At 46.8% G+C, this 12,062-nt stretch overlaps 1 protein-coding gene across 1 annotated transcript in view; it reads left to right on the top strand.

Moving 5' to 3' along the window:
- The window catches only part of LOC126101384 (sentrin-specific protease 6-like), a 193,981-nt gene that overhangs the window by 148,817 nt on the left and 33,102 nt on the right, over positions 1–12,062 (top strand). The window contains exon 16 of the mRNA XM_049912050.1: positions 5,058–5,188. Coding sequence (XP_049768007.1) covers positions 5,058–5,188 — 131 coding nt within the window. The remainder of the gene's footprint in view (positions 1–5,057; positions 5,189–12,062) is intronic.

Genomic DNA, 12,062 nt, shown 5'->3' with positions numbered 1-12,062 from the left:
GAAAATAGGCATGCGTATTCAAATACAGAGATAAGTAAACATGCAGAATACAGTGTTGTGGTCGGCAACGCCTATGTAAGACTACAAGTGTCAGGTGAATTTGTTATATTGTTTACTGCAGGTTATCAAGATATAAGTGAGTTTGAACATGGTGTAATAGTCGGCACAGTAGTAATGGGACACAGCATCTCCAAGGTAGTGATAAGGTGGGGATTTTCCCGTATGACCATTTCATGAGTGTACCGTGAATATCAGAATCCGGTAAAACATCAAATCTCCGACTTCGCTTCAGCCGGAAATAGATCTTGCATGAACGGAAGCGACGACAACTGAAGAGAATCATTCAGTGCGACAGAAGTGCAACGATTCTGCAAATTACTCCAGATTTCAATGCTGGGCCATCAACAAGTGCCAACGTGCAAACCTTTTGACGAAACATCATCGATATGGGCCTTCGGAGCCAAAGGCCCAGTTGTGTACCCTTGATGACTGCACATCACAAAACTCTATGCCTCGCCTGGACCCGTCAACACCGACATTGGACTGTTGATGACTGGAAACATGTTGCCTGGTTGGATGAGTCTCATTTCAAATTGCATAGAGCAGATTGACGTGTATGGGTATGGAGACAACCTCATGAATCTGTGGACACTGCATCTCAGCAGGGGACTGTTCAAGCTGGTGGATGCTCTGTAATGGTGTAGGGACTGTGCCGTTGGATTGGTGTGGGACCCCTGATACGTCTAGATATTACTCCCAACACGTGACACGTACGTAAGCATCCTGTCTGATCACCTGCATCCAATCATGTCCATTGTGCGTTTGAGGGACTTGGGCAATTCCAGCAGGATTTAAGTATCAGTAAATGAAAACTGGCTCAATTGGGTATAATTTGCTATGAAGTAGCATCTGTTAGGCAATTACTATCCCATGCAAGCCTCTCATCTCTGTATAGCTACTACATTCTACATCCTTCGGAATCTGCTTACTGCAGTCACCTCTTAGTCTCCCTCTATGATTTTTATCCCATCTTTTCCTCCAGTATTAAATTGTTAATCCCTTGATGTCTCGGAATGTGTTGTATCAACCAGTCCCTTCTTCTAGTCAGGTTGTACCACAAATTTCTTTTCTCCCTAATTATATTAAGTTCCTCCTCATTAGTTATGCAACTACCCATCTAATCTTCAACATTCTTCTGCAGCACCACAGTTCAAAAGCTTCTATTCTCATATTGGCTAAACTGTTTATTGTCCATGTTTCATTTCCATACATAGCTACACTGCATACCAATACTTCCATAAAAGATTCCCTTACACTTGGATGTTAACAAATTTCTCTTCTTCGGAAATGCTTTACTTGCCATTGGCAATCTACATTTCATCTCCTCTCTACTTCAGTCATCAGCAGTTACTTTGCTGCCCAAATAGCAGACGTACTCTACTAATTTTAGCATCTCATTTCCTAATCTGATTCCCTCAGCATTACCTGATTTAGTTCGACTACATTCTGTTATTCTTGTTATGTTTTTGTTATGTTCATCTTGTATCCTCCTGTAAAGACTCTGAACATTCCGTTCAACTTCTCATCAAAGTTCTTTGCTGTTTCTGAAATACTTACAATGTCTTTCTTATCCACGGACATTAATTCCTACTCTCCGGTATCCAAACTGATCGTACCCAAGGTCGACTTCTACCAGTTTTTCCAGTCTTCGTCTATAAAGAATTCATGTTAGTATTTTGCAATTATGGCTTATTAAACTGATAGTTTAATAATCTTCACATGTGTCAGCACCTGTTTTCCTTGGACTTTGAATTATTATGCTCTCCTGAAGTCTGAGGGAATTTAACCTGTCACACACATCTTGTACACCAAATGGAATATTTTGTCAATTGGCTCTCCCAAGGCTGTATATAATTTGACTTAGGTCTTTCACTGCTCTGTTAAATCGTGCTTTCTTTGGAATTGGAATTATGTTGTTCTTGAAGTGTGAGGTATTTCACCTGTCATGTACATTGTTTATACAAACTGGAATAGTTTTGTCATTGCTGGCTCTCCCAAGGCTGTAAGTAGTTGGACTGGGTCTTTCAATGCTCTGTCAAATTCTTTCTCGCAATATCTTATCCCTCATCTCAATTTCACCTACTTTGTCCTCCATTTCTATAATATTGCTCTTAAGTACATCTCCCTTGTATAGGCCCTGTATATACTCCTTCTTCCTTTCAGCTTCCCCTTGTTTGCTTAGGAATGGTTTTCTACACGAGTTCTTGATATTCATACAGGGGCATCTCTTTTCTCCAAAGGCAACTTTAATTTTCTTTTAGGTGGTATCTGTCATTCCCTTAGTGATATATGCTTATGAATCCTTACACTAACGTTGCTAGTCATTTTGCACTTACTGTCAATTATTTTTTTAGATGTTTGTATTCCATTTCATTTGCTTCATTAAATACATTTTTATGCTTTCTCATTCCATTAATTAAGTTTTATACCTACTGTGTTACCCAAGAATTTCTACTACATGTTGTCTTTTCACCTATTTGATTATCTGCTGCTTTCACTATTTCATCTCTCAAATCTACCCATTCATCTTCTGCTGTGTCCCTTTCCCCTGTTCTTGTCAGTTTTGCCTAATTCTCCCTCTGAAACATTCAGCCACCTCTGCTTCTTTCAGCTTATCCAAGTCCTATCTCCTTAATTCCCCACCTTTTTGCAATTTCTTTAGTTTTAATGTACAGTTCGTAAGAAATAAATTGTGGTCAGTCCACTTCTGCTCCTGGAAATGTCTTACAATTTAAAATCTGGTTCCAAAGCCTCTGTCTTACAATTACATAATCACTCTGAAACCTGCAGGTGTCTCCAGGTCTCTTCCATATGTACAACCTTATTTCATGATTCTTAAACTAAGTGTGGGCAACGCTCTGTGCAAAATTGCAAAATTGTACCAGTTGGCTTCCTGTTCCATTCCTTTTCTCTAGTCCATATTCAACTACAATTTTATCTTCTCTTCCTTTTTCTACTGTCGAATTCCATTCCCCCATCACAATTAAATTTTCATCTCCCTTAACTACCTGAACATTTTCTTTCATCTTATCATACATATCTTCAATCTCTTCATCTACAGAACTAGTCGGTGTATAAACTTCTGCTACTGTGGTGAGTATTGGCTTTGAGTCTATTTTGCTACAATTGTGTGTTCACCACACTGTTCATAGAAGCTTACCCACATTCCTATTTTCTTATTTATTATAAAACCTACTGCTGCATTGCCCCTATTTGATTTTGTATTTATAACCCTGTATCCCATTTTCCAAAAGTCGTTTCCTTTCGCCGTTGAACTGCACTGATTCCCACTATGTCTAATTTTAGGTATGCACTTCCCTTTTTAAATTTTCTAACCTACCTGCCTGATTATGGGATCTAACTAACATTCCACTCTCCGATCCATGGTGTAGCTGATCTGTAGATTTTTTACTCGTAATGATGACACCCTCCCGAGTAGTCCCTGCCGGGAGATTGGAGAGCGAGACTATTTTGTTTCCGGAATATTTTACCCAAGAGGATGCAGTCATTATTTAACCATACAGTAAAGCTGCATACCCTTCGGAAAAATTACAGCTGTTGTTTTCCCTTGCTTTCAGCTGTTCACAGTACCAGCACAAGGGCATTTTGGTTGATGTTAAAAGTCCAGATCAGTCAATCATCCAGACTGTTGCCCATGTAACTACTGAAAAGGCTGCTGCCCCTCGTAAGGAACCACATGTTTATTTAGCCTCTCAGCAGACAACCTTGTGTTGTGGTTGCACCTTTGTATTGCTGAGGCACTTAAGTCTCTTCACCAATAGCAAGGTCCATGGTTCATGGGGGTCATCTGTATTCTCATTTATCACAAAGTGTGAATTTTTCTGGTCCTTTCGTATTAGGTATTTCCATTTCTATTCCATTGCATTCATTTACTTGAAACCAGAATTCATTGTCCACGAAGTAGACTCTTGATGGTAAATAATGTATGACAGCATGCACATTTGCCACCCATGTCAGTGTAGCGATTGAAAGGCACTGGTTTCAAAGAATTTGGAAATCCAAGTTAAACTTGAAGTAAAGATGAAATGAAAAACATTGCACTTTCCTGCAGTAGTGGCGAGGTCCATTTTTGCAACGACACCATGCAGCGTGGTACAGATGGGCCCAACAACATGCCGAATGGGCCGCTAAGGATTGGCATCATGTTCTCTTCACCGATGAGTGTCGCATATACCCTGAACGAGATGTGTTTGGAGGCAATCTGGTCAGGCTGAATGAATGCCTTAGACACACTGTCCAGCGAGTGCAGCAAGGTGGTGGTTCCCTGCTGTTTTGGGGTGGCTGATGTGGGCCAACATATGCCGCTGGTGGTCATGGAAGGTGTCATAACGGCTGTATGATATGTAAACGCCATCCTCCGACTGATAGTGCAACCATATTGGCAGTATATTGTCGAGGCATTCATCTTAATGGACGACAATTCGCGTCTCCATCGTGTACATCTTGTGAATGGCTTCCTTCAGGATAACAATATTGCTCGACTAGAGTGGCCAGTATGTTCTCCAGACATGAACCCTATAAAACATGGCTGGGATAAATTGAAAAGGGCTGTTTATGGACGACGTGACACTTCAACCATTCTGAGGGATCTACACCAAATCACCGTTGAGGAGTGGGACAATATGGACCAACAGTGCCTTGATGAACTTGTGGATAGTATACCACAACGAATACAGGCGTGCATCAATGCAAGAGGATGTGCTACTGGGTATTAGAGGTGCCAGTGTATACAGCAATCTGGACCACCACCTCTGAAGGTCTCGCTGTATGGTGGTACAATATGCAATGTGTTGTTCTCATGAGCAATAAAAAGGGTGGAAATGATGATTATCTTGATCTCTCTTCCAATTTTCTGTACAGGTTCCGGAACCCTCGGATGCAAAACTTTTTATGATGTGTGTACATTGCTACTACGTTTAGGTTATAATGTTGTTAATGTATTTTGTCACTCAGTTATGTTTTCTCATTTGTTGCAGGATGCTTCTTCTAAGCCAGCAGCAACAGTGAAACATGCTCTTTTTGCTGATTCCTCTGTTGATTCTTTTTACCCTAGTAAGAAATCAGACAGTAAAAACTCTGCAAAAGCAACAAGAGAGCCTATAAAACAGTAAGTTTTTATCTCTTATATACGTACAATACATATATATATGCAATTTAACAACAAAAACAATCCATTATTGACAAAATTGTGTAATTGGATGGATAAAAAATTTACTCACCAAGCACCAACTGAGCAGACAAGAAAAGACAGTTGTAATTGGCAAGCTTTCAGAGCCAATGGCTCCTTTCTTGAGACAGAAGGGTTGAAGGGGAAGGAAGAGGGGTGAAGGAAAAGGAGTGGAGAGGTCTAGGAAAAGGGATAGATTTTGGGAAAGTCAGCCAGAACTGCAGGTCAGGAGAGACTTATTGTATGGGATGAGGAGGGAAGACTGATTTTTGGGGACTGCATAGAACAAGATTTGAAAATGTGAGAGCTTATAGGTGGAAGACAGGATAATATGTAGATAGAGATTACTGCGTAAACATCATGCACGAGTTAGTAAGAGTTAAAAAAAGAAGTGCATTGTACATAACGGAAGTGGGAGAGGAGCACTGAAAAATAGGCAGGAAAGACAATGAAACATGTAGAAAACTAAAACGGAGTGAAGGACAGAGTAGTTACAATGAAGAAATGCTGAGACGGAAGAAAGTAACGTAAATTAAGGCCATGCGGGTGGTGAGAACCAAGGACATGTTGTAGTACTAGTGCCCACCAGCGGAGTTCTGAGAATCTGATATCTAGGCGAAGAATCTTTATGGCACATGTGGTGAAACAGGCACCGAGGTCACGACTGTCATGTTGAAGAGCATGCTCTGCAACAGGATATTGTGAGTTGCCAGTATACATCCTCTGCATATGCCCATTTATTCTAATTGATAGTTTGGTGGTAGTCATTCCAATGTAGAAGGCCAAACAGTGTTTACATAACATCTGATATATGACGTTTGTCGTCTCGCAGGTGGCTCTCCTTTTGATAGTATGTTCTTCCAGTTACAGGACTGTTATAGGTGGTGGTACGGGGGTGCATAGGCCCTGAAATGAAATCCATTCTGTCTAAAATTTTGCCTACCACATCTAGAATAGCTTTCTCCCCCCTGCGGGTTCGGGGATTAGAATAGGCCCGAGGTATTCCTGCCTGTCGTAAGAGGCGACTAAAAGGAGTCCATCCCCCTCACAGGGGTAGTTAGCGCCTGCGTCTGGAGACGGACGGTTCCACGACCTATAATTGTGGTCTTTTTGGTTTTTCACTTCTCGTTTCTTCCTTCCTTTTGTTGGTTCCTTTCTTTGCTCTTCTCCACCTCACTGTCTTCTTTACTCTTTCCCTTGACTTCTCTTTGCCTTCTCATTACCTTTTTCTCCTTGCCTTCTCATTGCCTTCTTCTCCTTGCCTTCTCATTGCCTTCTTCTCCTTGCTTTCTCATTGCCTTTTTCTCCTTGCCTTCTCTGGTCTCCGCCTCGGCGTTTGAGACAGTCTGTCCTCTTTCTCCCTCTCTCTCTCTTCTTTTTCCTCTTCTTCCTTCCTCCCTGTGCGTGCCTGAAGGCCGACCCAAGCGTTCGCACGCGTAGCCGGTGACGGGGTAACGCGTAATTCCCCGCCCTGGGTAGACATGTAAGGCACGCGCGTACCCCCTGGTAAAGGCCAGGCCCGGGGAGGGGTGATTGCCTGAGCTGATACCTTCTGACCATGCCGATTGGTCCCTCCGTCTGTTTCTCGGGAGGTGTGACCTGAGGTGTAAACATTCACCTAAGGCGGGAGTGCCCTCTGAGAGGGTCCCCACAAGGAAGGAGCGCGCCATTGGAGACGCTGGCAATCATGGGGGATTCCTCCGCAATGGATTCTACTCCACCTCTCTCGACTTCTGCGCAAAAACGGAAACGTGACCAGCCAACAGTGACAAAAGTACTACCGCCTGCCCCACAGTTCCTCGTCGTTTCTCGATCTGAGGACGGAAAGGATTTTTCCTCTGTCAACCCTTTCGTTATCCAGAAGGGCGTAGATGCCATAACCGGATCTGTCAAATCTTGTACCAGGTTGCGTAACGGTACCTTATTACTAGAAACTGAGAGTGCCTTTCAGGCACAAAAACTGCTTCGGGCCACACTCCTGTACACGTTCCCTGTCCGGGTGGAGGCCCACCGAACTTTGAATTCGTCTCGTGGTGTAGTCTATACTAGCTCCCTCGACGGATTGACTGACGAGGAGCTTCAATCTTTCCTCGCTGAGCAGGGCGTGACGGCTGTCCATAGGGTCATGAAAAAGGTCAACAATGACCTTGTACCGACCCGGACACTTTTCTTGACCTTCGATAGTGTTAAGCTGCCATCGCGCATCAAGGTGGGCTACGAGGTTATTTCTGTTTGCCCCTATGTCCCGACACCTACGCGCTGCTACCAGTGTCAGCGTTTCAGTCACACTCGACAGTCTTGTTCCAATGCGGCTAAATGTGTCACTTGTGGCAGGGATGCCCATGAGGGTGACTGTCCACCTCCGTCTCCTCGTTGTGTGAACTGTCAGGGTGACCATGCCGCATCCTCCCGCGACTGTCCTGTCTATAAGGAAGAACGCTGTATCCAAGAAATTCGGGTCAAAGAGAAAGTGTCCACCTCGGCTGCTCGCAAGCTATTGGCTAGTAGGAAGCCCACGCTGCTTCCAGCGGGGAAATACAGTACTGTCCTCACCTCTCCTCGGACTACCTGGGAGGTAGCAACCCAGACATGCGATCTGACCTTCAGCACCACGGTCTTCCGTTCGGCCAGTGCTAAGATCGCGCGGTCGACGTCTCCTCTTCCTCCCATCACCCCACAGACACCAGCCCCTTCATCAGCTTCTGCTAAGACGAAGACCCCGAAGTCAGATGCACGGGCCTTCAAGAAGGAACCATCCCGTGCAGACTTCCTACGTACCTCGACCTCTCAGCCTTTGACTGGTACTTCCACCAAACGTCCTTCCAAAAAGGCTCATAGGAAGCACAGTTCTCCTTCTCCGCCACGGCGCATTTCTTCTCCTGCGCCACCCAGCGGTTGCCGCCCCAGGCCGTCATCCGTTTCGCCTGGCCGCACCGCTGGTAGCCGTACATCTGGCCGTTCACCGGCGGAGGAAGCTCCCCCTCCCGGCCATCCTCCCGAGATGGCTGATGAACCTATAGACCCAATGGACGATGACTGTCCACCTACTGATAGCGGCGGCAGTGCTCGCTCGAAGCCAGGCCCTCAGCGGCCTTCGAGGTGACCCCTTCTATCATCTTCCTTTTCTTACGATGGCACTTATTCACTGGAATATTCGCAGCATTCGCTCCAACCGAGAGGACTTGAAGTTGCTGCTCCGCTTGCACCGTCCGCTCGTTGTAGCCCTCCAGGAAACGAAGCTACGCCCATGCGCTCAAATTGCCTTGGCACACTACACCTCTGTACGTTTTGACCTACCCCCTGTGGTAGGTATCCCAGCTCATGGAGGGGTTATGTTGCTGGTCCGGGATGATATTTACTACGATCCCATCACGTTGCACACCGGCCTGCAGGCAGTTGCCATCCGCATTACTCTCCCCACTTTTACGTTTTCCTTTTGTACCGTTTACACTCCATCGTCATCTGCCGTTACCAGGGCAGACATGATGCAACTTATTGCTCAGCTACCTGCACCATTTTTGTTAACTGGAGACTTCAATGCCCACCATCCCCTTTGGGGCTCTCCAGCATCCTGCCCGAGGGGCTCCTTGTTAGCAGACCTTTTCAACCAGCTCAATCTTGTCTGCCTCAATACTGGCGCCCCTACTTTTCTTTTGGACACATCTCACACCTATTCCCATTTAGACCTCTCTATCTGTACTCCCCAACTTGCACGCCGGTTTGAGTGGTATGCACTTTCTGATACATATTCGAGCGACCACTTCCCGTGTGTTATCCATCTCCTGCAGCATACCCCCTCTCCGTGCTCCTCTAGTTGGACCATCTCCAAGGCAGACTGGGGGCTCTTCTCTTCCAGGGCGACCTTTCAGGATCAAACCTTCACAAGCTGCGATCGTCAGGTCGCACACCTCACGGAAGTCATTCTCGCTGCTGCTGAATATTCCATCCCTCACCCTACTTCTTCTCCACGTCGCGTACCGGTCCCCTGGTGGACCGCAGCATGTAGAGACGCTTTACGTGCTCGTCGACGTGCTTTACGCACATTTAAACGCCACCCTACAGTGGCGAATTGTATCAATCATAAACGATTACGTGCTCAGTGTCGTCGTATTATTAAAGAAAGCAAGGAAGCCAGCTGGGCTGCTTTCACAAGCACCTTCAACAGTTTTACTCCTTCTTCTGTTGTCTGGGGTAGCCTGCGCCGGCTATCTGGCACTAAGGTCCACTTACCAGTTTCTGGCTTGAAGGTCGCGAATGACGTCCTTGTGGCCCCTGAGGCTGTCTCCAAGGCCTTCGGCCGCTTTTTCGCAGAGGTTTCGAGCTCCGCTCATTACCACCCTGCCTTCCTCCCCCACAAACAGGCAGAGGAGGCTAGGCGACCTAACTTCCGCTCCTCGAATTGTGAAAGTTACAATGCCCCATTCACCATGTGGGAACTCGAAAACACACTTGGCCGATCACGGTCCTCCGCTCCAGTGCCTGATTCTATTCATATTCAGATGCTGAAGAACCTTTCTCCTGCGGGTAAAGGTTTTCTTCTTCGTACATACAATCGCATCTGGATTGAGGGACATGTTCCCGCATGCTGGCGCGAGTCTATTGTTGTCCCGATTCCTAAGCCGGGGAAGGACAAGCACTTGCCTTCCAGTTATCGACCTATCTCGCTTACCAGCTGTGTCTGTAAAGTGGTGGAGCGAATGGTTAACTCTCGATTGGTTTGGCTGCTCGAGTCTCGACGTCTTCTTACCAATGTACAATGTGGATTTCGTAGGCGCCGCTCTGCTGTTGACCATCTGGTTACCTTGTCGACCTTCATTATGAATAACTTCTTGCGGAAGCGCCCGACCGCGGCTGTGTTCTTTGATTTGGAGAAGGCTTACGACACCTGTTGGAGGGCGGGCATTCTCCGCACCATGTATACATGGGGCCTTCGCGGTCGCCTCCCTCTTTTTATTCGTTCCTTTTTAATGGATCGACAGTTCAGGGTACGTGTGGGTTCTGTCCTGTCCGACACCTTCCGCCAGGAGAATGGGGTGCCACAGGGCTCAGTTTTGAGCGTCGCTCTCTTCGCCATCGCGATCAATCCAATAATGGATTGCCTCCCAGCTGATGTATCAGGCTCCCTTTTCGTGGACAATTTTACCATCTATTGCAGCGCGCAGTGTACACGTGTCCTGGAGCGCTGTCTTCAGCATTCTCTTGACCGTCTTTACTCCTGGAGTGTCGCCAATGGCTTCCGTTTTTCTGCCGAGAAGACGGTCTGTATTAACTTCTGGCGCTACAAAGAGTTTCTCCCACCGTCCTTACGACTCGGTCCCGTTGCTCTCCCAATCGTGGAGACAACCAAATTTTTAGGCCTTACATTTGACAGGAAACTTAGCTGGTCTCCACATGTGTCATATTTGGCCGCCCGTTGTACCTGTTCTTTAAATGTCCTCCATGTTCTCAGTGGTATGTCGTGGGGAGCGGATCGAACCGTCCTACTTCGTCTATATCGGTCGATCGTCCGCTCCAAGCTGGATTATGGGAGCTTCGTATACTCCTCTGCACGGCCATCCATCTTACGCCGCCTCAACTCCATACAGCATCGGGGTTTACGACTTGCGATCGGAGCATTTTATACTAGTCCCGTAGAGAGTCTTCATGCTGACGCTGGCGAATTGCCACTCACCTACCGGCGCGATATACTGCTTTGTCGGTATGCCTGTCGGCTACTGTCAATGCCCGACCATCCGTCTTATCGTTCCTTTTTTGACGACTCTCTTGACCGTCAATACGGGTTGTATGTCTCTGCCCTGCTACGCCCTGGAGTTCGCTTTCGTCGCCTCCTTCAACACCTTAATTTTTCACTCCCTGCAACCTTTCGAGTGGGCGAGAGCCACACGCCACCTTGGCTCCAGGCTCAGGTCCGCGTTCACCTTGACCTCAGCTCGCTCCCAAAAGAGGTTACCCCCGGTTCGGTCTACCACTCCCGTTTTTTGGAACTTCGTTCGAAGTTCATCAACATGACTTCCATTTATACAGATGGCTCTAAGACCAATGACGGGGTCGGGTGTTCCTTTATTGTCGGGGCACAAAGTTTCAAATACCGGCTCCATGGCTATTGTTCGGTCTTCACAGCTGAGCTCTTTGTCCTCTACCAGGCTGTTCTTTACATCTGCCGCCACCGACATTCTGCTTATGTCATCTGCTCCGATTCCCTGAGCGCCATCCAGAGCCTCAGTGATCCGTACCCGGTTCACCCTTTCGTACACCGGATCCAACGCTCTCTTCAGCAGCTGGTGGACGTCGGTTCTCCGGTTAGCTTTATGTGGGTTCCTGGCCATGTCGGTATCCCTGGGAACGAAGCTGCAGATGCCGCGGCCAAGGCTGCGGTCCTCCAGCCTCGGACAGCTTCTTGTTGTGTTCCTTCGTCCGATTTTAGCAGGGTCATTTGTCGGCGCATTTTAACGCTGTGGCATGCCGATTGGGCTGCACTTACAGACAACAAGCTTCGGGCCTTAAAACCTCTTCCCGTGGCTTGGACGTCCTCCTCACGCCCTTCTCGGCGGGAGGAGGTAGTTTTGGCCCGGTTAAGAATTGGACACTGCCGGTTCAGCCATCGCCATCTGCTGACGGCTGCGCCGGCGCCGTTCTGCCCATGTGGGCACTTGCTGACGGTTAGACACATTTTAATGTCCTGTCCAGATTTTAACACACTGCGCCTAGATCTTAACCTGCCAAGTACTTTCGATCCCATTTTAGCGGATGACCCACGAGCAGCCGCTCGTGTTCTTCGTTTTATCAATTTGACAAACCTCACTAAGGACATTTG

This window comes from Schistocerca cancellata, chromosome 9 (assembly GCF_023864275.1).
Source record: "Schistocerca cancellata isolate TAMUIC-IGC-003103 chromosome 9, iqSchCanc2.1, whole genome shotgun sequence".
NCBI classification, from domain to species: domain Eukaryota; kingdom Metazoa; phylum Arthropoda; class Insecta; order Orthoptera; family Acrididae; genus Schistocerca; species Schistocerca cancellata.
Note: the sequence above shows the minus strand (reverse complement) of the source record. Positions and strands in the feature narration are given on the sequence as shown.